Below are 27,955 nucleotides of genomic sequence, written 5' to 3' on the forward strand. Positions count from 1 at the left end.
AGTGTTTGATACTCTAAGCAATTCATGCCACAGTACCACACTACAACACCCCTCTGTCATCGCCCCATCTCCCCCAAAAAACTTTTCAGACATTTCTTGTTTAAAGTTTTACTTCAAGTCATTCATTCGGGTTTTCGTAAACAATTTGCGCCGTAGTACCACACTAAATTTGCCCCCTCTGTCATCGCCCATCTCCCCCAAAACAATTTTCAGACACTTGGTGTTCAAAGTTTTACTTCAACTCATTCATTTGGGTTTTGCAAGAAATTCACGCCACAGTACCACACTATAACTACTCTCTAGCAGCCCTCTTTCATCGCCCCATCCCCCCCCCCCTCCGAAAAAAACACCTTTCAGACATACCTTGTTAAAAATTTTTACTTCAAGTCATTCATTCGAGTTTTCGCAAGCGATTCACGCAACTGTACCACACTACAACAACTCTCTAGCACCCCTCTGTCATCGCCCCCATTTCCCCCAAAACAATTTTAAGACATTTCTTGTTTAAAGTTTTACTTCAACCCATTCATTCGGGTTTTTGCCAGCAATTCACGCTACAATACCACGCTGTAACTACTTTCTAGCATCCCAATGATACCCCTCTTCCATTATCCCTATCTTGACAAAACACTTCAGACATTTCCTGTTAAAAGTTTAATTCAAGTCATTCATTCGGGTTTTCGCAAGAAATTCACGCCACAGTAACACATTGTAACTACTCTCTAAAAGCCCTCTGTCATCGCCCCATTCCCTCCCAAAAAAACCTTTCAGACAATTCTTGTTAAAAATTTTACTTCAAGTCATTCATTCGAGTTTTCGCAAGCAACTCACGCCACAGTATCACACTATAACTGCTCTCTAGTAGCCCTCTGTCATCGCCCCATCCCCCCGAACACCTTTCAGACATTTCTTGTTAAAAATGTTACTTAAACTCATTCATTCGAGTTTTCGCAAGCAATTCATGCCATTGTATCACACTATAACTACTCACTAGCACCCCTTGTCATCGCCCCATCTCCCCCAAAACAATTTTCAGGCCTTTCTTGTTTAAAGTTTTACTTCAACTCATTAATTCGCGTTTTTGCAAGCAATTCACGGCACAGTACCACGCTGTTACTACTTTCTAGCAGCTCAATGACACCCCTCTACCATTATCTAATTATTGAAATAAAACTTTTAAGACATTTCTCGTTAATATTTGTACTTCTAGCCATACACCACGGTTTTCACAATCAATTCATGCCACAGAGGACTTATAGCACTTATAGAACTCTTATTGTCTCGGTAATGATTTTACAAGTTAACCGAAATTTCTACACTTTGCCCTTGATTTCTACGGTGGTCTTGATTTGTAGGGTTACCCGTGATTTTTATAGTTTCCTCTTGTTTTTTATGAAATTCTCAGGGTTTCATTGTTTTGTTAATGTTTGCATAGAAGTTGACCATGATTTCTACACTTTGATCACAATTTCGATGGTATGCTCTTGATTTCTATGACTTGGTCCGGAGTTCTAGGGTTGACTCTGCCATGTAAATAAGTACCTCACAATTTTTCTTGGAGTACACTGCCTTTCTGGGCTTTAATATTTCGTAGCGATAAGACACAATCGTTTCTCACTTAGAGCCAAGAAAGGTAGTATATTCCAAGAAAAATCGTAAGGTACTTATATACAAACCCCGAATTAGTGAGTTGAAGTAAAACTTTAAACAAGAAATGTCTGAAAATTGTTTTGGGGGAGATGGCGCGATGACAGAGGAGTGCTAGAGAGTAGTTATATCGTGGTATAGTGGTGTGAATTGCTTGCGAAAACTCGAATGAATGAGTCGAAGTAAAATTTTTAACAAGAAATGTCTGAAAGGTTTTTTTTGGGGGGGGGGGCGATGACAGAGGGCTGCTAGAGAGTAGTTATAGTGTGAAACTGTGGCGTGAATTGCTTGCGAAACCTCGAATGAACGACATGAAGTAAATTTTTAACAAGAAATGTCTGAAAGGTCTTTTTTTTTGGGGGGGGGGCGATGACAGAGGGCTGCTAGAGAGTAGTTATAGTGTGGTACTGTGGCGTGAATTGCTTGTAAAAACCCAAATGAATGACTCGAAGTAAAATTTTTAGCAAGAGATGTCTGAAAAGGGCTTGGGGGAGATGGTGGGATAACAGAGGGCTGCTAGAGAGTAGTTATAGCCTGGTACTGTAGTGCGAATTGTTTACAAAAACCCGAATGAATGACTTGAAGTAAAACTTTAGACAAGAAATGTCTGAAAAGTTGTTTGGGGGAGATGGGGCGATGACAGAGGGGTGTTGTAATGTGGTATTGGTGCGTGAATTGCTTACAGTATCAAACACTAGTAAAGAAAGGGGGCTTCTCTGTTTCAAATAGCGACGAAGACCACACTGCCTTTCCATCATAAACAAATAAGTAGAACAACAAGGAAATTTTTATACAAGACAGTGGAACGCAACTTTAAATGAATATTTAGCCCCTATATCCAAGGGCCGTCCTCAGCAAAACAGACGAAGAGAATAAAAACAATATAAAAGAAACTTACATTAAAATTCAATCATTAAAACTGAAAGGTTTTCTTTTATATTGTTTTTATTCTCTTCGTCTGTTTTGCTGAGGACTGCCCTTGGATATAGGGTCGAAATATTCATTTAAAGTTGCGTTCCACTGTCTTGTATAAAAATTTCCCTGTTGTTCTACTTATTTGATTATGCTTCTCTGTTTTAAAAAATAAAGTGTTTAAGGGGGTTCTTTAGCTTAATTTCAGAGTGAGAAGATTGAAAATGTCCTAGGGGATGAGGGTTGGTGTCTTGTTGAGGGCTGGTGCCGGTTTGAAAATAGTGTGGCAGCGCCATTCCGCTCTCGGCTATAAATATACTTTTTAACGGTTTTGGGTATCTACTCTTCTCGCAAGATGACTTTCAATCCTCTCTCATTAGGTATCTTTGCTTAAGATATGCACCGCCGTTATTACGCAGCACTGGCGTGTGTGTACCGTGCCCGAGGGATTCCCCCAAGGGGTCCTTTTAGTCTAGCTTGTAATATGCACTGGTGTCATTTATATTAGTCCTGGTCACTGAAATCCATGGGATCTTCCTGAGAAACAATGTATAAAAAAATGGCTCCTGTCATCCTGTCAAAAGGAATCCTGTCAATATAGAAGAAATAATAGAACGCCTGGAATCCCGGGAAGCCTGCCAGGGGTGGGAATCTTGCCATGGATGCTCTGACGTTAGAGGGGGGGGGGCGTGTCCAAGAAATTATATTATAATTTCCCTATTATTACTACTTTTTAAATTATCTCGGGGATGTTGCCAGAGCGAAGAATCTTGCCAGGGCGAGAATCTTGCCTGGGAGGGAATCTTGCCAGCTGACCGCTAGAAACAGGGATGCTGTGACGTTAGAGGGCTGCCGTGGAAACCCAATGATAATTTCCCTATTATTACTGCTTTTGAAATTATCTCGAGCGGGACCATTTTTCAACCTCCTTTATCGCCTAGCCGGAGTCTGGATTCCGTCCCTGGAATGTGTAGACATTGATTAAACTCCCCCACTGCGTGTGGGATGGCTGGATTCCTTGTGTTGGCTCCCTGTGGTTGCGTCAGGGCTGAGACAAACCGTTTGCGGTGGGGGGGGGCACTTTCTACGTGGCGGCCAGCGAGCGGGACCGGTACCTATACCTGTAGCGGACGGTGGCTTGCGAACAATAAATAAGAAAATATTTAAAAAATAAACATTTGAAAATTACCGCTTTGTGTAACGAAAAAAAATATATGAATAAAAATGCAGTATTGAGCTGGTGACCGAAAAACGGGCCTCCCTTCCCCCACAGACGCCCCCTCCTCTCCTGGAGTCCTCTCCCCTCGTCTTTTCTTAAATTACGCAAGCTATTGTTTGTAATTTATTATTTATAAGGCACAATAATGCCTAAAATTTATGTCTATTATCAAGGCACCCTTTCAAAATGAATGCTAGGCGGGAGGTAGAACCTATTATTTGGATATTGTGAAATATTCATAAATTTAGTTCAATGAAAAAGGGTATTTTCCTTAAAAGCTCTTAAAACACTTTAAATCCATGTCTAATATCATTCCCCCTCCCCTGCTCTCCGGGGTTGCATGCTAGGAGCGCCGATTTTCTATAATACACGGTTCTTTTTGCGTATATTATGACATGGCTTTTTCACCTTTTATTTTTCGTTGTATTTTTTTTAGCTGTTTTTTCTATGTTTTATTGCTTGTCAATTTGTTTGAAATAATAAAACCTTTTATTTACAATTTTTGTGTATTTAAGATATAGTCTTTAGCACGAGTAAGACACGCATTTCCCTTTATTAATATCTTGAGAGTAAATGCCCCCCAGAGCGTATCAGCTTGGGACAATAATACATCATTCTAGTGTTTTCCAGAAATGGGGAATCTTAGCTGTCACACAATAGGTTAATTTTAGAATATGGTTCCAGATACAAAATACTGTGAGTAGCAGTTTAGTCCCTCCAGTTAACGAACAAAGCCATTGGAAGGGAATGACCTTTCGAGTCCTGGCAGGGTCAAGAACTATAGAAAAAAAATATGAAGGGTGTTTCGAGCGAAAAATGAAACGCCAAAAAAAGAAAATGTCTTGAGGATTTTGGGTGAAAAATATCAAAATGGTATTATCTGGCAGTGATGGATGCACCGTCCATGCGTAAGATGCGTTGACCTTACATAAAGTGTATGCCGCCAATAAGTTAATAAAGAAGAAAAAACGCTTTGGAGGTTTCGGGCGAAAAAAGTACCACATGACAGTGTTGCATAATAATTATGTAAGATGTAAGCTGTCGTTACGTTATAAGCGGGGATTCCCCCATGAGTCCCTGACGCAGGGTTACATAAAATTGCGTCAAGCTTATTAGACCTGTCCGTTTGAAACGGGGTAAGTCGTATGACACCATTGGAGTCCAAAAGGATGTGTCATGGAGTCTTGCCAAGTGTTTTCCCTTTAATAGAACAGGTGACTGCACTTTGCAGTTGCGAGGGGTTAAGAGCTCCCTCTGTTAATTGAACTTGTGTATTATCCCGACCACATTCCAGGAAATTAAAATACCTGGGAATTTCACCTAGAAACAGAGCGCGAGGAGCTCCCCATATTATTCCGTATTATCCAGACCACACTCTGATTATTTATGTGTTGAATCTTGCCAAGGATGGGAATCTTGCCTAGAAACAGGGCTTTGGTAGAAACAGCTGACTGCATTGTACAGGCGCGAGGGTGTGTCACATGACGTCAGAGGGTTGCCGTAGAAAAACAAAGGGATGTGTCATAGAAAAAACATGACCTAACCGAAAAGGACATTGAACTCTTGCCAAGGACATTGAACTCTTGCCAAAAATGGGAATCTTGCCAGCTGGGGACAGGTGCGAGGGTGTGACGTCAGAGGACTCCGTCAAAATCTTCCCTATGCTAATATCCCTATGTTATTTTCCGTATGGGCGCGTTTGAAGCCTTATGGCGTCACTTCTACTGTATCAAGGAAACCAGATACGAAACCCGCCAAACGGGTATTTGCAATAGAGAAATGGAATGCAAAGCGTGGTTGTCATTGCGTTTACAATATTTAAACTTTCGTTTTGAGGGGTATAGGGGGGAAGGTACCTACGTTAGGTTAGGTTACGTATTTAATATATGCTATGCTTTACCCCCCCCCCTAATGTGCAAATATATAGCCCAAATTTGTTTCTAAACTATTTTATATTCATCCTATTTTATTTTATTAGCATTAACCAAATTTGACTTCTTTCGTGGATACCGTATAATGCATAAGTACAAAAAAAAACTATGTTGTATCAACAATAAATCAGGATAGACTAAATAGTTTAGGAATCATGTTGGCTGCAAGTGAAGACACAAGGAAAATATATTTTAAAAACTTTTTAGAAGCATTTGCAGAACAAAAATTTAGAAATGTGCAAATTCATGAGCCCATATTCGGTGATGTAAATTTCAAAAGGCATTTTCATCTGTTTCATAATATCTAGGCTAGGGGACACAAACATAATTCAAACTTGGCACAAAATGAACACAAAAAGAACAAAAGAGGACAAAAGCTTAAGCTCAAAATGAACAAAATGGACCATCAAATGAGACAAGATCAGAAGAACGACCTGAGAAATGTATATGTACGACGGGCGATAATGAACAACCTAGACCGTCAAAAGTGACAAAAGCAATCCAAGCAACTAAGGCAAAATGGACTGATAAAATGTCTGAAGCAATGATAAACGAAAATAAAGATCAAAGAGATATGTATTTTAAATATTGGTGACAATTAGAACCCGTCAAAAACGAAATTGAAGAATGCAGAAATATACAGACAAAAGATAAGCGGTAGCGAGAATCACAACGACTCAAAAACGAAAGTGAAGAACAAAAAAAATATGTGGTTACAAGACATGTGACAATAAGGATCCGAACGAATGAAAATAAGGAACAGAGAAATCTGTGGTTAGAAGATATACGACCGGGAGAACAAAGAACTATGCAGTTAGAAGATAATCAGCAGCCTGAATTACAAGCAACAGCAGGAATCAGAAGTCTGTCAAAGATGAAAGTGAAGAACAAAGAATTGTAGGGTTAGCAGACATGCCAAAGCAAGTATCAAGAGTTTCAAAAATGACAGTGAAGAACAAAGAACTGTGAAAGGACATCGAGAATCAGAATGAGTCAAAAACGAAAGTGCAGAAGAAAAAAAGGCACTTGCGTAAATAATAGTACACACTCGAGATTGAACCGGTTTTATCTGTCTGTATTAAGAGACAATTAGCTTACACTCAGTGGGAAACAAGTGACGGGTGACAGAATGCATTGGACTTACATAATTTGGGCTATATATTTGCTCCTACAGGGGGTGGATGTAAAGTATTTGGTCAGCGTGAAGTTAGAAAACAATTCTTATTTCTAAATATGCAGAACAATTGTAGCTAATATATTTTTCATGCAGACCCGCTATATTTTACTCCCCCCCCCCACCACTAATGTGCAAAAATATAGCCCAAATTTGTTTAAAAACCAACAAAGAGAAAAATCTCAATAAAAAAAAAAAGCAAACGAGACTGCGGCCAGTGGAGAGAAAAGAAAAGACAAATGCAAAACAATGCGGTTATATCGCCTGTATCACAAACAAGGCGTCTTCAGCACGAAAGACAGAAGAAGAACAAGATAAAAAAAAACAAAAAAAAAACAAGTTAAAACTAAAAAACAAATAAAACCACCACCAAAACAAAAGATGCTAATATGGAGTTACTTCAGTGAGAAAACCAGAGCAACTGCGGAAAAATAAAAAAAATGAAATTACTTTAACTATTCTGTTGCTAAATAATCCTTTTATTGGCTAAAATTGAAGCAATTCGTTTTGGTCTAGCAGGTAAAACAGTCCCCTGGTGATTATTCATAATCGTAACTCCCTTATTGACTGTTGATTCACTCTTTAGAAGATTATCATAAATTGGGTCAATATTTAAACTACCTGTGTCCCTATTTATTGAAAGGTTAGCAAGCATATGTTTTTTAATTTCAATGGCTTCTCTCGCCCATTGTGTATACCCAGAAATAGCTAAGGCCTTATCAAATTTTGCAAAATGATCTAGTTGAAACCAAATATGTTCTGCTAAAGCTGAAACAAAAGTTTCTGGAGGCTTGCTTAATTGTAGGGTTTTTTCTATTGTTTTTGTCATGGCTGGCCAGTTCGGCTTAAGATCTTTTATTCGCCAAATTTGTTTCAAAGGTTTTATATTTTCACTATATTTTCGTATATTTCATTAGGATTGGCCTAACTTCATTTCTCAAGTGCGTACCATTTTGTACACAAATACCGAAAAAAATCTATGTTAGAAGAACAGCACCATCACAATCTTCGATGCCAACAATTTGGGGCATAAAACCCAGTAAAAACCTACGAAGATGCTGTAAACTGCGCGAGTTTTATTTACAAGTCAGTGGAACCCTTCAACCCTTTATGTATTCACTGTGTAGTCCTCCATTATCCCACAGGAGAAGTAGCCAACAAAGAGGATTCACTTGGGGGCTGCTGCGTGCTTTGTCGAATTACATTCCTGCACCAATAATTTTCAAAGAATTGTTTTTGGCCTGTTATAGGACATCACTTGCTCTGTAAAGAGTTCCACTAACAAATACGAAACTGGAACTCATATTATGCTTTAGCTTCATTCAACGTAAGCGATCGTCGAACAAAAAATGGTCGTAATGTTATCAGCTTCAAAATAGCTGGAGAAATTTATCACAAAATGAATTTGACGGCACACCCATCATAGACCCCTGAAGGTGATTTTGATCCATACTCATATGGCCACATGGTTTTTATACCCCAATGGAGATGTTAAAGAACACCCTTCACATCTTATAATTTATTAGATCAGTCGTAACCCAACAGATCTCTTGGAAGAAATATCGTGAGACACAAATAGCTATGCTAAAGGTTATATATATATACATTTATATATATATATATATATATATATATATATATATATATATATATATATATATATATATATATATATATATATATATATATATATATATATATATATATATATATAAAATTCGAATCGGGACCCGTACCTAGTCGATCCGGCCCTCAGTGCAGGGGCTAATGTTTGAACAAGAGCATTTTTTTGTCCTGATAAACAGCCATGACAAAATTCGCACTTTTTAAATAGTTTTGGTCTTCTGGGGAAGGGGCCCTCTGCTTTAAGTGAATGTACCGTAACTGACATACGTTTTTTACGCAAATCGCGCTAGTAATCATCCACTTCTTCAACCTAAGAAACTACTTAGCTACGTGTAGTTTAAGCAAGTCTCTTATTTTAGACTAGAACCCTCTTTTGAACTCTGTACTGTCTTATCAGAAGGCGATTGGGTTTAAAAGGATGCAATTAAGAAAGAAGAATTTTATTTAGCTGATTTGTCGCTGTGTTTAGCCTTCAAGTAAAAGTAAAAGTGATCCTGATAGTCAGTCAGTCAAATTTTAAAATACGTGAGTCTTTCTGGATTTTAAATGGTTTTATGTAAGTTAAACTTGTAACGAGCTTGCGTTATACAATTTGGGTGACAGTTGACTGCAGGTCCTGTCCTGGTTAATTTTGGAGTAAAATTCCTTTTTTGAGATTTTCATTTATCTATTTGGTACTTGTGCATAATATGGTACCCACAAAAGAAGTCAAGTTTGGTTAATGCTAATAAAAAAAATATAGGATGAATATATAATAGTTTAGAAGCCAATTTGGGCTATATATTTGCACATTAGGGGTGGGGGTAAAGAGTAGTATATTTTAAATACGTAACCTAACTTGGGTACTTTTTCCCCACCGAAACCCCAAAAAACAACAGTTTAAATATTCTAAACGCAATGAAAACCACGCTTTGCATTCCATTTCTCTATTACAAATACCCGTTTGGCAGGTTTCCTGTCTGGTTTCCTTGATAGAGTTATAGCGGTGGGTACCAGATAGTGCACAAGTACCATTTATTTCTATAAACAAGTTAATTTTTAATTTTTTTTTCTAATAGTAATGTCAATTTTATTCAAGAACTCGGCTTTGTGGTGGGGGAATTTATACCGAATAATATAAGTTTGAAAAAAAGTCCAATAAAATCAGGAATGTTTGTATGTAGCCTAGGACGGTATCCATTCATAGGAGAGAGGGCCATGGGCGTAGGCAGCATATTGTCTAGGGGGGGGGCATTCGATAGTGTGATGGAGGGGGAGATGAAGTTATGTCGGCATGGGCGTACGTAGCTTCTTGCCTAGGGGAGGGGGGCAGCCACTTCTGTGATGAAGGGCGGGGGGGGGGCTGAAGTTATATTGGCAGTTCACAAAACCTTACATTGCCAGCAAGTTCTATCATACTTATGAAATCCTTTTTAATAAGTAATCACCAAAAATTATAAATCATCAATATGCATCAGCATTAATCTTCTTGGAATACAGCTAAATCTTTCCAAGACATTATGGATGATTGCTTCTTGTTTGAATTGAATAAATTTGTTTGAGTAAATTTCTGTTTATTTCCAGTTTTTTCAACCGTCTAACTTTTATCAACTACGTTTCCAACCATCTGCTTTTTCAGCCATATCTAATGTAAATTTCAGGTCTGAGGGGGCAGCTGCCCCCCCTGCCTCCCCCTCCCTACGCCTATGGAGAGGGCTGGGAATTAATTATATGAGTAGCGAATAATATGTTTGGAAAGGTGTCGAATTGGGAACCAAATGGCACCACTGTTTATTTTTATTGAAGCTAGGCCACAAAAAGAATCTTGCACCAAAAATACCCTATTATGAAGTACACAGTAAAAGTATAATGACAAAACTGTATCTTCATTATGTCAAAAAACTTCTATTTACAGGATATTCTCTGGCGCTTCTAGTTTAGCTGTATCTCCACACCTTCCCGTCCCCCCTTCCATGGGCTCCCATAAGCTGAATTCTAGGGGGAAGGGTAAACCTCGTCTAATTGGCAATTTTAATGCTATATAATATAAATCTCAGAACAAAAAATATAAAAATAAGGCAGCATCATTCAGCCAGGGGGCGGGTGCCCCTTGCCCCCCCCCCCCTTATGGGCACTCACACCCCCTTCTCATCCCCTGTAATGAGTGGATGCTGTATCATATTGACATTGTGAACCAGCTGTTGATAACAAAGGAGTACAAAAAGTATTGAAAACCAACAAAATAAGCAAAATTGGATACAGCCTAATGATATAACCGCGCATTAGAAGGTGGGCTGGGGTATAGTTAAATTGACCCTGAAAATATAATAGATATAAATTTTCTGAATGTCATAAGTAAGAGCTGTTTTAATATATAACTTAGTTCAGAATAGGATGTACATTCAACTGTTTCCTATACTTGTATTTGAACTTCATTTACCGACTTTTCTACTTGGTACTGCATAGATGGAGACGGCTAAACTAGGGGTGGTGGAGTGGAAGTCATCAATGTCTTCCAAAGCTTGATTTGATTATTCTTTGGCCCAATATGTCTATGTGGGGTATATTTTAACATTTTTGTTATTTACTCGGGTTATAGGATGTGTCTTCCATACATCCTAGGTTGCCAATCCTTGCCTCTCTGCTCGTGATGGTAGATTTATACTACTACTAATTCCAAAGAATATGGATAACTTATAAGAGTGAAAAATGGCGCTAGTGTCGGCAAAAAAAGCCATCAACGCCATCTAGAGTTTGGCAACACTTGACCTTTTTTTCGAGTTTTGTAATCGTTTTTCTGCCAGGAATTTAGATCAAACGCTTATTAAAACAGTAATTTTACCATCTGCACCAATTAAATTAATTATTCTTATTGTTACCCTGGAAATGCCAAATGTCACCAAAAGCCAGATGGGGTTGAGGGTTTTTTCTCGATTCTTGCGCCAATCCCCACTCTTGTAAGTGACTCGTACTCTTTTACTGCTACTATTTCAAACAACTCACTGCTGCACCAAGAAATTTCATACAAAAGAGCCAATCATATTTATCGTTCTTTTTACTGGCTCAACATTTGACAAAACAAAAAAAAAAAAAAAAAAAAAAACAGGGTTACTTGGATTTCCTTTCGACATATGCTTAGCAGACAATGTGATTGCCTTAAAGCACGTGACGATTGACTTCCAAAAATAGACCAATGAGATTAAAGTCACAATTTTGAACATGGAGGTATAGGACGGCGATTTCTCTTTTTCTCATTGGTAAAATTTTTGAATCAGCGATAAAGGAAAAATCGTTCTCTATGTATATTTGTTTCCAAACCTCCAACTAGATTTATACTTACCATGGAGGAAATGTCGCTCATTTCTAGGCCGTCACAACTAGGACTTCCAAGATCTTTTTTGTTTTGTAATGATGGTGCTCTTTTGTCTGCTATTAGCGAGTGCAGTTTCCCTTTTACTGAAGAGGGCTGGGGAGGTTGACACATCAATACCTTCAGCAAAACTTCTTTCCATTTATAATTGCCCATAAAAATCTTCAGGAATAGTTCAGATTATTGAGGTTGGGTTAAATGACCCGTAAACTAATTTCGATGAAAATTATGTAGCCTACCTGGTTCATCTATTTTACAGCGAGTAGGCTATTGAGTTAAAAAAGACAGAAGCCTGATTCTGGAAATTTCGTGATAAGATAATGCCAAAGAACTGGAATCATGCTAATTTTTAGAATGAATGAATGAACTAATTAGCTAAAACTAGCGAGAATCTGGCCTCTTGTATTTTATTAAGTTTCTTGGAGTAAGCTACCAGCTCAAATAAATAGAGTAAAGATAGAAAAGGATGTAGTTACTTCCTTTCGTCTCCACTAGAGATTGCGGTGTAACTTCATACATGGCCTTTATTTAGAAGAGGGGTCACTCAGTTTCAAAAATGATACACACCATGGAGACGCAACCAGCATGCGATGGAATTGTGCTACGTGGCTGCCGCCAAGTCACGTGTAGTAGTTTGGTACTCTAAGGTATAAAAAGGGTGGTGGATAGTGGGTGATTCCTCGATATGGAAGCTACTGTTTCATTATTGTTAATATATAATTTATTTTAAACTGTTATTATTAATGAGAAATGAGCAAAGATTGGTAACCGTCCGTAGTAAACGCGAAGTCCAATCGATGGGAGTTGAAAACAATGTGTAGTTAAGATAATCTGCGTTTTAAGCTAATTTATAGTGTTTGACAATTATTAAGCTTGAATTTACCCCTCAACAATTATTGGCGCAAAAAAAAGGCTTCATTTTTGGGAAAGGAGAGAAATACCTTCAAAAAGGGTGTAATCTTGATCAAAACTGACCAAACTCGCAGTATCTCCTAGCCCTGTGAGAGGGGTTTCAGTCTTTTACTAAAACAATGAAAGCATTTGCACAGATTTAAAAAGAAGACTTTATTTCAAAATGTAACGTACTAGAAACGCCAAAAAAGGATTTCTTGCTATATAAAAAACACTTCTTATGCTTAAATGAAAGCGTGGGGCGATTATGGACGTCTTATAACAATTCAAGGACAACTGTCATACCGTCCCAGACTTTTCTTTTCTTTCTTAACAAAGTTGTATTCTTTTTAAAAGGCGCATCTTTAGAACAACATATTTTCATTTTTATTCAAGGTATTTTGGTATTTTTTAACTAAACAAAACACACCCAAGGGGTGAAGTTAGGTTAATCCTAATGAAATATAACCTTCATATAACCTTTATTTTATATAATAATATAATTTGGGATATATATGCTTGCTCATTAGGGGGTTGGATAAAGTATTTTGACAGCGCTCCTAAACCACCCCCTCTCCCTAATGTGCAAATATATAGCCCACATTATACAAGTCCTATCCATTCTGTCACCCGTCATTTGTCTTTGTGGCTATGAAACCGGTTTTCTCAGATCTTACATTCAGCAAACTTTTCGACTGTGCTTCCTTTAATTAACAAATAGGTCTTTTATATCAAACTTTGGTAGGGAGTTTTTTTATATTCAGGATTATGATTTAGTCGAGATTGCCAAAGATTGTGCTTTTTGGCTATACATTTGGGGTCAGGTGGAAAGAATTTCGTCTTCGATTTGAGTTGGGAGACGTCATGAGAAACGATAAAAAACAACAAAGCGAGACAAAAATCAATGAAAAACAACAAACGAGACTGTGGCCAGTAGAGAGAAAACATGAAAAACTAAACCGACGCGGATATTTCGCCTGTATGTAAACGAGGCGTCTTCAGCACAGATAAAAAAACTAAAATAAACTAAAAACAAATAAAACCACCACCAATAATAATAAAATAAATTGTCGTAACCGACCCACGTATGTTACAGAAGCTAATAGAGTTACTTCGATGAGATAACCAAAGCAACTGAGTAAAAAAAGTATAAAGATGGAAATGAAGTTAATTATTCTGTTGTGAAATAATCCTAATGTTAGGTATTGTTGAAGCAGTTCTTTTTGGTCTAGTAAGTAAGTTAACTAAAAAAAAACAAGATTTTTGAACTGAATGTAAGGAGCGACATTAAAACTTAAAACGAACGTAAATTATTCTGTATACAAAAGGGGCTGTCCCCTCCTCAACGCCTCGCTCTTTACGCTAAAGTTTTTTAGTGTTTTAAAAAATAAAGTTGCGAGACAGAGTCAAACTTTAGCGTAAAGAGTGAGACATTGAGGAAGGCACAGGCCCTTTTATATACGGAATAATTTCTGTTCGTTATAAGTTTTTATGATGCTCTTTACTTTTAGTTAAAAAAAACTTTTTTTTTTGTTAATTTCTGAACGTTTTTGAATTAATGCAGCTTTTGGCTTACCGTTCATGAATAATTAAAACGAAATTCGCGTATTAATTTTCCTTTTTCTGGTTAATTGGCTTTCTCGAAATTTTGTTCTGACGTAATTTACGAATTAACTTACGTAACGAATTTCTATATTCGTATGTTTTTACTACGTATATTAGGGAGTTTGCTCCCTAGTCAATACCTCGCTCTTTACGCTAAAGTTCAAATTCTCTTCGAATCACAAACCCCTGAATCACAGAGGCCGGTTAATTAGAATAGATAGCTCTTTTGAAAAGTACTTAAAAAAACTTTAGCGTAAAGAGCGAAGTATTGACTAGGGGGAGAACCCCTTAATAAATATAATAATTCTTTTTCTTTTTCAGTTTTAATGGTGCTCCTCACTGTCAGACGAAAAAAATTTTTTTTTATTTAATTTCTGATCAATTTTTTTAAATAATGCTGGGAAATCTGGCGCCCCTTCATAGAAATGTCTCTTCCCCCAAGGAAATATACTCCATGGAAAGATCCTCCCCCGTAACCCCTACTCTGAACCCGACCCCCCACTAGAAAAAAATTCTCCCTGAAAATGCCTGTATACGTCCCTATAACCAATACTATATTTAAACAATGGGCAAAGCTTATAACTTACAGCCCTTCTCCTGGGAACTTTGGGGGACTAAGTCATCCTCACAGACATATTAATTATACTTTCGTCAAAATGGCTATCTCAAAATTTTGATTGGGTTAATTCGCGAAAAAAATGAGCGTTTGAGGGGGCCAAGTTGCCCTCCAATTTTTTTGGTCACTTAAAAAGGGCACTAGAACTTTTAATTTTCGTTCGAATGAGCCCTCTTACGATGTTCTAGGACTAATGGATGGATACTATCACCCCTGGAAAAAAATAAAATAAAAAAAATAAACACGTATGCGTGAGCTTTTTTCTGGCAAAAAATACAAAATTCCACTTTTTTGCAGATAGGAGCTTGAAACCTCTATAGTAGGGTTCTCTGATACGCTGAATCTGATGGTGTGATTTTCATTAAGGTTCTATGACCTTTTAGGGGTTGTTTCCCCCTTTTTTCGAAAATAAGGCAAATTTTTTCTGAATCGCGTAACTTTTGATGGGTATGACAAAACTTGATGAAACTTATATATGTGAAATCAGCATAAAAATCTAATTCTTCTGATGTATCTATTGGTATCAAAATTCCGTTTTTTAGAGTTTCGGTTACTATTGAGCCGGGTCGCTCCTTACAAACAGTTCGTTACCACGAACTGTTTGATCTCGGTCTAGTAGTAAATTGTACAAAATTTTCAGGATGAAAGAACATATGTTCTGCAAAAGCCGAAACAGAAGTTTCCGGAGTCTTGCTGAATTGTTAAGTTTTTGTCTATTGAGATGTGATTCTCAATAAATCTTTCCAAAAATTGTTGGTGAGTTCTACCAATATAAAACTTCCCACAAGGACACGGAATCTTATACACCCCACTTACTAAATTTCCCTGGGCTAAATCCTTCCCAGAATTAAGGAAACTACCTATTAATCTTGATGCTCTTATTGAGCATTGCAACTTAATAGAAAAAAAAACTCTACGATTCAGCAAGCCTGAATCCTGAAACTTTTATTTCGACTTTGACGGAACATATTTTCTTTCATCCTGAACATTTTGTACAATTTGATGAGGCTACGGCTATTTCTAATGATCGAAGTTTTTCTCAGTGGAGGAGGGAGAATATAGAAACAAAAAAACATATGTTTGCTAATCTTTGAATAAATAGAGATACGGGAAATTTAAATATTGACCCAATTTATAATATTCTTTTGAAAAATGAACCAATAGTTAATAAGGGAATTAAGATTTTACAAAATCCCCAGGGAACGAGATTACCTATTAGACCAAAAAGGATTGCTTTAATAATAGCTAATAATAGGATTATTTCACAACAGAATAATTAACTTCATTTCCATTTTCATACGTTTGTTTGTACTCTCAGTTGCTTTGGTGTTTTCATCGAACTAACTCTAATAACTCCTTTTCCCTATGTGGATCAGTTGTGACAATTGTATTTTATTAATATTTGTGGTGGTTTTGTTCGTTTTCAGTTTATTTTAGTTTTTATCTTTGTTTCTTCTGTGCTGAAGAGGCCTAGTTTACATACAGGCAAAATGTCTGCGTCGTTTCATCTTTTCTCTCCACTAGCCACAGTCTTGTTTGTTGTTTTTCATTAAGTTTTTTCGTTCTTTGTTGTTTTTTGTCATGGCTGGCCAGTTCGACTTAAGAACTTTCATAAGAAATGATGTAAAGAAAATTGGAACTTAATGAGAGGGAGTAAAGAGTAAAGCTTTGAACAGATTGGGGTGGAAGTGTAGCTTCCGGAGCTGTATTTGGCTCAGGCAGATTGGTGTTGTAGGGAATTGTTAGTAGGCAAAGATAGACAAGTAAGCTCTTATTGGCATAAAAAAGTCGTAATGGAAAACTACATTTGTAATTGTACCTGTAAATCGGGATGAGGAATAGAGGGTATTGCCTCCTCTGTATAATATTTTTAAAGATCCCCCTTCCTCCCTTTTAAGAAAAAGGAGAGAATAGATTAGAATCTTTAATATTCTAAAAGAACTTTGATCAAAATTATGCTTTCGCGTTATATATGATAACTCTTCTTATGAGTTTTAAAATACATTTTTTGGAGGGGGGAGGGTATGTCAGTAGACTAGGGGAGGCAAACTTCAAGAAAGACGACTGAAAAAATGGGTGAAATAAAAAAAAAGATTTCCATTTTAGTATCTATTTTCAAAGTGCTCTTATAGAATAGTCAGGTTTGAAAAGGTGAGCTTATTTTTCTATAAAGTGTAAGTTTAGGATTTTGTGCAAATTATTCTGTAAAGCTGATAATTTATGATTTCTTTAATTTCTATCATACATACATTACATACAAATTATAAAAATATCTGGCATAGAGCCTGATAGTAAAGAATAAAAGTAGTAAAGAATAAGACACATCAGTAAAGTATAAGAATATGCGTACTCTATCCTGATTCAGTTATTTCTATTTTGCAGGTTATAAAGTTTCAAGAGTTAAAATCTCTTACGCGGTAGGGATCAAATTTCCCTTCTTTTCCTGCCGCTCTTTGTTCTATGTTGCCGGAGTAACGACGAGATATTGTTTTTTCTCTCTGGTATCTTTTTCTACTTGAAAGGGAACTAGTATGGTTTTTGGTGAGAGTGGTTGTTTTTGTTGTTTTGCCCAAAAAAAACATTAAACATAATATTTTTATCTCATAAAAATAAAATGAGATATTTAAACAGCAAATACATAGGAATAGGTTAAATCAAGTTCTAGAAGCCAAGAACAATATTCAAAGGGCTTTTTTTTTTTTTTTTTTTTTTTTTTTTTTTTTTTTTTTTTTTTTTTAGAAGAAAAATTTTATTTGAATAAATCAACATAACAAAAAAACATATACCCCCAACAGAGAGCAAAGCTCGTAAAATTGGGTATTAATAATAATAATAAAAAAACAAAACAAAACAAAACAAAAAAACATTTCCTCATCATAACAAAAGAGAGAAAGAAAAAAAAACTGGTTAAAGAAAAAAACAAAAAACATAACAAACGTAAAGAAAACAAACGCTGGACAAGTGGGGCATGGAAGGCTATCCCAACATGGGTAACAAATATAAAAAAAAAAATAATAATAATAATAATAAAAATTTCTATTCTAGGCTTATACAGGCTGACCTGTATAAGCCTAGACTAGCTGTACTTAGTTAAACATATGGTACTTGTTAATTATATGGAACACGCCCAAGAAGTTAAGTTACGTTAATCCTAATGAAATATGCCAAAATATGATGATAGGCTAATATAATATTTTAGAAACAAAATTATAGAAACTGCGGGCCGCGCATGGAAAGCAGGCCGCGCAGAACACATTATATTGAATACCTAACCTAACCCCTAACCACCTCTATATATTAATATTTTATCAAAAATATAACTACGTCGTAGTTTTTCTCACTCAAAATAACCAAATGATAACCGATTGCGAAAGTCAAACCGGTTTTTGTCAGATCTTAGAGAGTGAAATACTTGAGTGTGTTCCGTATAATTCACAAGTAGCAAAAATATAATTCTTATCTTGTATGTTTGTTTCCCTGAAAGTATTCCCTCACGCGCTAAGGATTAAAATCTTGGATTAAAAGGACATGATCCTCATATTTTTTTTTGTCAAGTATTAATGGAAAACTTCTGATAAACGTGATTAGTTTCTCAGTTACTTGCAATTCAAGGTTCTAAAAACGGTCCAGTAAAAATATTTCAACGTAGCTGTTGAACTGTTGTGACGCATAAACGTGCAACAAAAAAAATAAACGAGAAAATGTGTAGGTTCACGCAAAAACGGCTGGTTTTTGCATGAAATCGCATCGATGGGAACCCAGGTTTATAAGCACTGAATATAAATATAATACAGTAGGAGTAATCCCTATCTCAACCATTATACAAAGCCAGACCGAGATGCAAGTGGGTCCGGGAACACTGAAACAAGCATAAACATAAGCGAAATTTGATTTTTTCACGGGTAGACAAGTCAGATATCTCTTGAACGCGAAACTTGGTTTCACCTTTGTAACACTAAATTTTAAAGAATCTAATTTAAATTAATTTATTCCAATATATATATATATATATATATATATATATATATATATATATATATATTCAAAATTTGTTTATATCCGTTTTTGTTACGTTTTTACGAGTCAAACAAACATTTAGGGTGGGGGGGGGGTCAAACCCCCATAGTGGGTACGGCCTTGTCCAGGGTAATATACACCGGACCGCTGATGGCAGATTAATTGAGAGGAGCTGTTTGTACGCGCCAAGAATGTAGCAGCCAAAAATCACTGAGGTGTGATCTTACTGTATGTTATTTATATACAGTGTTTTTAAGTTGCCCATGCTCTTTGCTTGGTACTTAAATGCAGTTTGTTTCTGTTTTGCCGCAAGAAAAGTTTCAAAAGGGTTCAAATGATCCTAGGAGGTAGGGTTCAGACTCACTTTCTTTTCCTGTCATTCTTTACGAAGTGTACCTGTTTCATGGAATTGGAGTAAAGATAAGAGTGCTCCAGTTCCTGTCTCACGTTTTCAGTCGAGATTTTCATGTGAAATGCATTGCAATTAGAACTTGGTTTGCGGTTTTAATCTTGAGATAAGGGGTCTTTATTTGAAGGTGACTATATATTTATTTTTAGTAGAAAAGGATTAAATTATTAGTTCGTAGGTGGTTGCTCGTAGTCGCTGCTTATTATCATTTGTTGGTAAAATACGTAGATTACCTGTATATAAGGGTAAATTCTACCTATATTTGTAATGTCTTATTTGTTAACAAAATAATTTTATCCGTACGTGTGGCCGGGGGCTTCTTCGAGTTCCCACACTTCCTTAAGTATGAGCTATTACATAAATAACCGTAAAATAAGTTTTTATAATGATTCTAAAAAGACTTATCAATTTGCCATCCCCTTCCCCTCTAAAGTGAGCTAGACACTTTCCGAAACTGGATGCTATTCCCGCCGCTGATATTGATAATCCCAAGATATATCCTATTTACAGCCCCCTCTCCCAGGAAAAATATGAATATAAAACTGGGAAATTGCATCTACTCGCCCATGGAGGCATATAGCCTCGCTTTTTATTTCTATGGGAAGAGTGAAATTTGTCAAAAACTGAAAAAGTAGACATTCGAAAATTAGATAAAAGTCTGCAAAACAGAAATAACAACAAAGGAGCCAACTGTTGGTCTCAGCCCCTTACACCCCCTATGTTTACATGCCTGACACTGTTTCTTAAGGCCACAAGTTCCAAATTTAACATTAAAGAACGTGGGTTTCCAAATGTAGGATTTGCTTTAAAGGAGATGGAAATGGGTTTTTAAAGGTACTCCAAGAGGACTAAAAATGAGGGGAGGGGTAGAATATACTCTGTCCCAACCATCCTTATTGTTGTAGTCCATAATAAATGGAATATGCGTATGCAATTAGTTTTTATTGAACCTTGTTGCTCGATCATCCCAAATTCTGGTTCTGCCACTGACGGTAAAATTTTAGTCTAGCAAAGAAATGAGATAGCAGAAGACTAGTAACCATTCAACGCACTTTCTGTCACATTCACCCCCCCCCCCTCGCTCTCTCAAAGCAAAGATATTTCTATAAACCAAAGGTTTGCCACAAAAAAATGTAAACTAACAAAATCAACAAGTTTTTGTATATATGGCTTTTCCAGGACTATATCTATCATTAGGGGATAGGGGGAGGGAAGTTCTGACGTAATTGTGACCATAGCTGTCATGGGCGTAGGCAGCATATTGTCTAGGGGGGGGGGGCAGTCGATAGTGTGATGGAGTTTTATCAACTGCTTTTTCCAAACCATCTGATTTTTCAGCCATATCTAATGTAAATTTGAAGGTCTAGGGGGGGCAGCTGGCCCCCCCTCCTTACGTCCATGATGGCTGTTATTACATTTGGAAAGAGCAGTGAATGGAGAATCGAATTGTATTATTCTTTTTATTACTATTACTACTACTAACACCTCACTGCGTTACCAAGATGCCCAAGGCTCGACACAACTGCGCACGTTCCTCCTCCACCCCATTCTATTCAAAGCCTCCCTCTTTACACACTCCCAAGAAGTTCCAATTTCCTTTAAACCTTTACTTACGACCACCTCTCCTCCTATTCGTGGACAACCTTTTTTTCATTTGACCCTGGATGGTTTGCCAATAAGGACGATCTAGGGAATTCTGTCATCGTTCATTCGCAGAACATGTCGTAACCACCTCAATCTGTCTCTCTTTATAGCCCTAGAAAGCTGGTTTCTCTTTTTACTGTCCAATTTCTGTGTTACACTAGCTTAATTGACTTTAATTATTGGTTTTTAAAAATATTCATAGACTTCTGCAAAGTTCATTTCATCGCACTTTAAAGCAACAATTCCGAAATACAGGCACCTAATTTCAGTATGGTGGAAATCACGTAACCCAGGCGTGTACGCAAATGGGTTGGGAGAATGAGTCAGGCACACCACTCAATTAAGCACTAAAAGGGGGGAAGGGGAAATGATTCCCCCGTCCCCTGGAGTTAATGATTTTGTGCTGTCATGAGAAGATCCTTCCATTGGTAACTGTCGTTTACCCCCCCCCCCCCTCGGTTTTTATCCCATGGAAAATACCCCCCCCCCAGTAAACACGCCCCCGTGGAAAATATGGATTTCTAAATTTGAGAATTTTATTAAAGTTTTTTTTTTCATTTTCCGTAGGGGGAAGGAATTTTGGTACTTGTGTATTATACGCCGCTCACTCAAGTTTACGCTGTGTAAAACTCGAGAACAAACCGTTTTTTTTTGTTACTTTCTTTCAGCTTAGCATGAGACAAGACAAAGACAAGTGACAGGATAGATGGGAAATATATAATTTGCGCTATATATTTGCACATAATGGGGGGGGGGTAAAGTATTTGGACATTTTGAAGTTAGAAAATAATTCTTACTTCATAATATGCAGAATAATTTCACCGCTATACTTTAACCCCCCCCCCCTTCCCCCTCAATGATTCTGGTTGTGTACAGTTGTGCCCCTATCTTATCTAGTCTAATTTTTCAGATTTTTTTTTCAGGCTTATTATAATGCAATTAATCTATTTGTATAGAGATAAAATATTAGATCCTTTTGTGCTAGATTTTCCATCTGCCATATTATTTGACGATTTAATTAGTAACGCCATTAAATGATCGGTCATCTGTTTTGTTTTTCTTGTATTAGGGTTCCCAATTGTATGATCAGTGACTTTTCAGTATTCTTCGTGAAAACTTTTGACTGGTAAATATGGGTTTAAACACCAGCATACCAATATTTGACGATGATACAGTAAGCATCTGTGGTGTAATTATCAATAAAATCGTACTTCTTTTTAGGGTCTCTACCAGGGGCGTAATTTGCCATGGGGTAGGGGGGTCAACTGCCCCCTCCAGACCTCATTTACCCCTCCATACCATATTTGACCCCCAGACCTCATTTCCCCCCCTCCAGCTGAAATTTTGTTTCTGTAAAAAAAAATTTGTCAAAACTAAGATAAGCCTGCATAATTCAAGCATCCAGAGAAATAGGTCAGTTTTCTTTAGTATATATTTGCCCTATATATGGCTCATTTTTCTATTTTCACTCTCATTTTCACTTGATTTGGGGAAAATTGGCTCCAACGTTGCCCCTCTTCCTAGGATTTTGATGGAAATTGCGCCACTGGTGTCTACCCTTTGTCTAAAATCATTCAAAGCGTTTTTAAGGTAATTACATTTGACTCATTGATTTAGATTAATGAATTTTATCTACTTGAATTTAGCATGAATGCATATTGCTTGGTGACAGTCTAGAACTGCCACTTTTTCCTTAGATTAAAAAAAATGGAAATACAAAAAAGGTATTTTTTTAAAATCCAGGGTTGAGTTGATTGTTGACTCCCTCCGTCCCCCTAATTGGGGTTATTGCGTGTTTGTAAAGGGATCAATTACTCTCAGGGGGTGGGATGGAGTTGAATGGGGGTTAACTGACTCCTTTCGAAGAGGGTTCGTGAATATACCTCCCTTTAAATTTATAACCGAAATTCATTAGTTTAAATATGTGTTTCTGTTTTCTCAAGATTTTCGTTGAATTATACTGAATCACTCTGAATCTCCCCAAGAAAGAATTTTATTTTCCAAAAATCATCACTCCTTTGAAATTAACAATCACGGGCAAGAAACTAGATCGCTACGCATGCAATACAAAGTTAAATATCAGCCTGACAAAAAAAAAAAAAAAAAAAAAAAAAAAAAAATCTATTAACAAGGGCTGATAAACTTACCGTCTAGTTTTTTGCTTTGGGGTTTGGAAACTGCGCTCTCTGAAAATACGTTTGATCCCTCTTGAGCAGGGTCGCAAAATCACGAAGTTTGGGGGGAAGGATTTGTTCGATTTTCTTAAATTAGGATACGAAAAAAGAAAAAAGTATATTTTTCAAAATCCATTTTGGTCATTTCTTCTCTTTTCGATTCTTTGAATGAAAATACAAAAAGAATGTACTGTTCAAACCCTTCTCTCGGGGGTAGTTTTTCCCCTTCTCAGAATTACTCTGCAACCACTATTCAATTTGTCCCGTTTTTAAACCTCTATAATTGATGAAAAGAAATAATTCGGTGAGGAAAAAAACAACAACAACAAAACTGTTTTCCTACAATAGCAATTTAGGTATATACACACTTGAACAAGTCTTGACTACACGCACAAATCCAATCACCTAGGATAAACAATACATCCAGGTCAGGAATTGCAAAAAAAATTATTTTGACTTCCCCAAAATGGTATTTTTATGCCACTTTTGTTTTTGTTTTTTATGTTTTTATGCCACATTATTTTGACACCACAATGGTGTTTTTATGCCACTTTATTTTAATTTTTGCAAGAGTATGCTCTGGGTCAATCTTAATGGTAACTCCCCCCCTCCCCTCTTTACGTATCTTTGATCATATACGTGAATGAGGAATAACTTAAAGTTTTATGTATAACTAATTACTTGGGACACCTATTGGAGCAACCTTTATTTGCTAACGAAGTCGAACAATCTCAGACCTTCGATCCTTCTTAGGTTTTCTTCACTGAAAACGTCTATGGAGTTGTGAATTGCTGCTGATGATTGCCATCTGCCAGCTCCGTAAAGCACTACAGAGCCGACGAGGGAGTTGAAAATCTGCAGTTCTGTTTTACGGCTGTTGTTTGGTTTTCGCCATAGGTAACGATTCAACTCCAATACTAGTGGTGTTGTCCAGGTTGACTGAAGAGTCTCCAGCAGCGGGGGGGGGGGGGGATGGCCATGATTTGGTTTACTTAAAGTCCAGCTTTTGCTGCTTCATATCGTTGATGGAGTCCGTCAGAATCACCAATTTGTCAGTAAAAGTCAGCGTAATAGACGAAAGGATCCGCAAACTTGAGCCCGAATCTGAAATGAGAAATAGATTTGTCATAATGTGGTGTATGATGAAATGAGAAATGAGAATGAGAAATCTGAAATCTGAAACCGAATCTGAAATGAGAAATAGATTTGTCATAAGGTGGTGTATGATGACTTTGAAGAGTTATGGGGCTAATGCCCTTTCTTGGCGTACTCCTGTTATTATCTGCAGTATTTCTCTGGGAGCCCAATCATCTCAGTAGTCTAAGAGGGCTTCAAACAAAGAATAAGGAAGGCTTGAACTATTATGACCTTAATTTGAGCGCAACTTGGACTATATAATTCGACTTAACTTTAAAACTTTATAAAGATTTTCTCTATTGATGAAAGTTAATGTTCCAGTAAAATCCTAGCAAATTTTTAAAGATCAATTTGAGTAACCGGTATAAATCTACTCCACATTCAAACATATAATCAGACACCAAATATGGTGTTTAGTTAAACAAAGATGGGATTTTTAAACGGATAGGACCAATCTTTTCACTTTGTTTAATTTAGAGAGTTGGTGCAAAGAGAAAACGAGAGATTACTTTTGCTAAATTTCCATGTTAAAATTGTTTCAATTGTTTGTTCCATAACTGTTCCATAATTTCCTCCATAACTGGAAAGCCCAGTATATAGTTTTTTGGTACCTTTAAATTGATTGGCTATCTCAGAATTTTTAATGGAGTGCCACTTGGCCCTCCATGTGGCAAATTCGTAGCTTTTATGCAATAAAATGGCAGATAGATAGATTCTATTTAGTAAAAATATAAACAACACAAATAATTAAATAAAGCCAACAGGGAGCTAAGCTCGAAAGGAAGGCTAACAATTATTACAATGAGTTCAAGTACACCAAAAATAAAGATAAAGAATATAAACAAAAACATCGTAACATATAGAAGAATAAGGACAAAGGAGGCTACCCCAGCACGGCAAAATCTAAAAATAATACTCAGAAACAAATTATCAAGAAGAATCACCCCGTCATCAAAGGTTAGTAATATATTCTACTAATTTAGTCTTTAAAAGTGATCGGCTATTAAGATTTTTAAATTTACTATTTAATTTTAGCGTATTTGCTATAGAAGGGATTTGGTACGTTATTGAAAATTTATCTCTTTCACAATCAACCAAAGGGATTCTATACGCTCCAAAACGAGCCGACGAAGAAGCGAGTGAGCGAAAGCGAATAGGGGCAACAAGAATTTGTGATTCATAAAAATAACTCGCCGGAAACTGAATACAGAAGCGCCATTTTACATGGCACAATTTTTTGGTCATTTCTAATGGGCTATAGTACTCTCAATTTTCGTTTGAAGAAGCCCTCTCTCGATCTTCTATGACCATTGGTTTGATATAATCACCCCTGAGAAAAAAACCAAAAAGCAAATAAATACGCAGGGAAAAATGCAAAATTCCACATTTTTTAGATAGGAGCTTGGAACCTCCACATTAGAGTTCTCCAACATGTTGAATCTATTGGTATGTTTTTCATTAAGATTACTTGCCTCTTGAGGGATATTTTCCCCATTTTTTGAAAATCAGGCACATTTTCTAAGGCTTATAGTTTTTTTGTGTGACGCTAAACTTAATAAAGATTAAATATTTGGAATCGGCATAGAAAGACAATTCTTTTGGTTTCTTAATTGTTACCAAATTTCCGCTTTTTAGAGTTTTAGTTACTATTGGTCCTAGTCGCATCTTACTTACGCTTCGTTACCACGAACTGTTTGATCCTACACCACACGTTCTACATGTCTTCTGGAACATAGATAGAATATTCCTAAATTGCTTCTTTTCTTCATTCCTTTTATGTGTCTTAATTTCCCTTTGACTCATTATAAATGCAGGGAGAATTTTCCAGGAAGGAATTATCGCGAGGGAATTTTCTTAGGGTGGGATTTTCGATGGGAACACGCGGATCCCCACCACGACATGTCAGGTCACGTAATTCCTTTAGAAGTTTTTTCACAAATGTATGACGAATTTGTTCTTTCTTCTTAATAAGTGCCTGACGACTGATTTGTTAAAATCAACAAGCGAGGTAGCTTCTTTATTAATGGTCTTTATGTTTTATTTATTTATTTTATTGTTTTTTGTGGAGCTGTTTCCATAATTTTGAGTTGATTATTATTTTCAGTGGAACAGTGGTGAATATCCTGCAGAAGAAGACGAAGATCCATTTGCATTTGAATTTCCTCCCTCGAAGTTGAGCACTATGGATCACAATCACGATCACCACGACATGTCAAGTCTCGGAATTGCTACCGAAGTGGCAAAAGCTCTTGTAAACGGGACTTTAGACGTTTTATCAGTGGTTTCGAATGGTACAGACCTATTTCATGATCAAAAATCAGTGACAACACATGGCCATGGATCGATGACAACACACGACCATGGATCGATGACAACACACGACCATGGATCGATGACAACGCATGATCATGGATCCATGACCACCCATGATCATGGATCAATGACCACTCATAATCACGGTGGAGGTGGAGGAGGCTGTGGAGGTGGGGGAGGCCATGGAGGCCATGGAGGAATGATTGTGAGCATTCTTGTTTTTTTATTATTTTGTTTAAAGTCAGATTTATCCTTTCCTAGTTTACAGATCAGTAATTTGGCTGTGATAATTAAAAGGACATGCGCCATCTTTGTAACTTTTGAGGAGACCCAAAAAACGGAAAAATATTTTTAGGCTATGGTCGTTCTGAAGGATGAGGCTAATGGAGATAAAGTGACATATTTTAATCCAACTTATTATGTGTTTTTTTTCAGGAGTATGAAATAAATTCAAAGATTTCGAGTGAATTAAAAAAAATTCCATTTCATGCCGTATGTCTTCTTTTTTCTATAGACAAGATAATCCTCTTCTGTCAAAACTATTCTGAGCGAATTCAAAATTAATCCATTTTGAGGCGTATGTCTTCTTTTTCATTGACAAAATAAGGAGACAAATGCCAGCTCCCCATGTTATAGCTCCATAAGATAATCATCTTCTGTCAAAATTGGCGTATATCTCTTTTTTATCTTCGTAGCGGTACAAAATAGGGAAATTCTGACTGCACCATTCGATTCCTCGTTCTGAGTTTACCCACGAAACATATATAACTCATTTTCGACCAAAATGGCATATTTCACTCTTTTAATTATCACAGCCGAATTGCCCTTATCGAGAAGTAATAACCTTATCGAGATGCCCTTATCGAGAAGTTATAATTTATTTTGATATTTTGGTATATTATAATTTGAAGTGGATTGGATAGTAAATATAACCTTCAAGATCTAATAAAAAAAAAAACATGAACCCGATAAAAAAAAGATCCCTATATCGTTGGTTATGTGGGTAACTCTTATGTGGCCAATCTACTGTGGTTATGTGGCCAATCAAACTCTTCAACTTTGAAATTAACTATGATGCTATACAATAGGTACTAGAAATCAGGGATGTACGCAGGTAGGGGAGGGGGTGCCTCAGGGCTCCGGTCCCGGAAAAATGCTGCGCACGTGCAGAGCTTGAGACCAAGCAACTTTCTCATCATAGCGTCAGTAGGTTTCACTATAGCTATAATGAATTTTATAAATATTTTTTGGAGGGAGGGGGCTAGGGACCTTTGAATTATTTGTTGTGAGA

At 36.7% G+C, this 27,955-nt stretch overlaps 1 protein-coding gene across 7 annotated transcripts in view; it reads left to right on the forward strand.

Annotated features, from left to right (window-relative positions):
- LOC148941093 (high affinity copper uptake protein 1-like) overlaps positions 1 to 27,955 on the forward strand; it is a 109,936-nt gene that overhangs the window by 63,406 nt on the left and 18,575 nt on the right. For 2 of the 7 annotated variants that reach the window (XM_089104519.1, XM_089104525.1), the window contains exons 1-2: positions 8,900 to 9,034; positions 26,456 to 26,869. In XM_089104519.1, the coding sequence (XP_088960645.1) occupies positions 26,534 to 26,869 (336 nt within the window). In that variant the 5' untranslated portion in view covers positions 8,900 to 9,034; positions 26,456 to 26,533. The other 5 variants (XM_089104522.1, XM_089104521.1, XM_089104523.1 and 2 more) reach the window with 4 other exon arrangements.

This window comes from Artemia sp. Qi Xiang Cuo, chromosome 18, assembly GCF_049724085.1.
Source record: "Artemia sp. Qi Xiang Cuo chromosome 18, ASM4972408v1, whole genome shotgun sequence".
NCBI classification, from domain to species: domain Eukaryota; kingdom Metazoa; phylum Arthropoda; class Branchiopoda; order Anostraca; family Artemiidae; genus Artemia; species Artemia sp. Qi Xiang Cuo.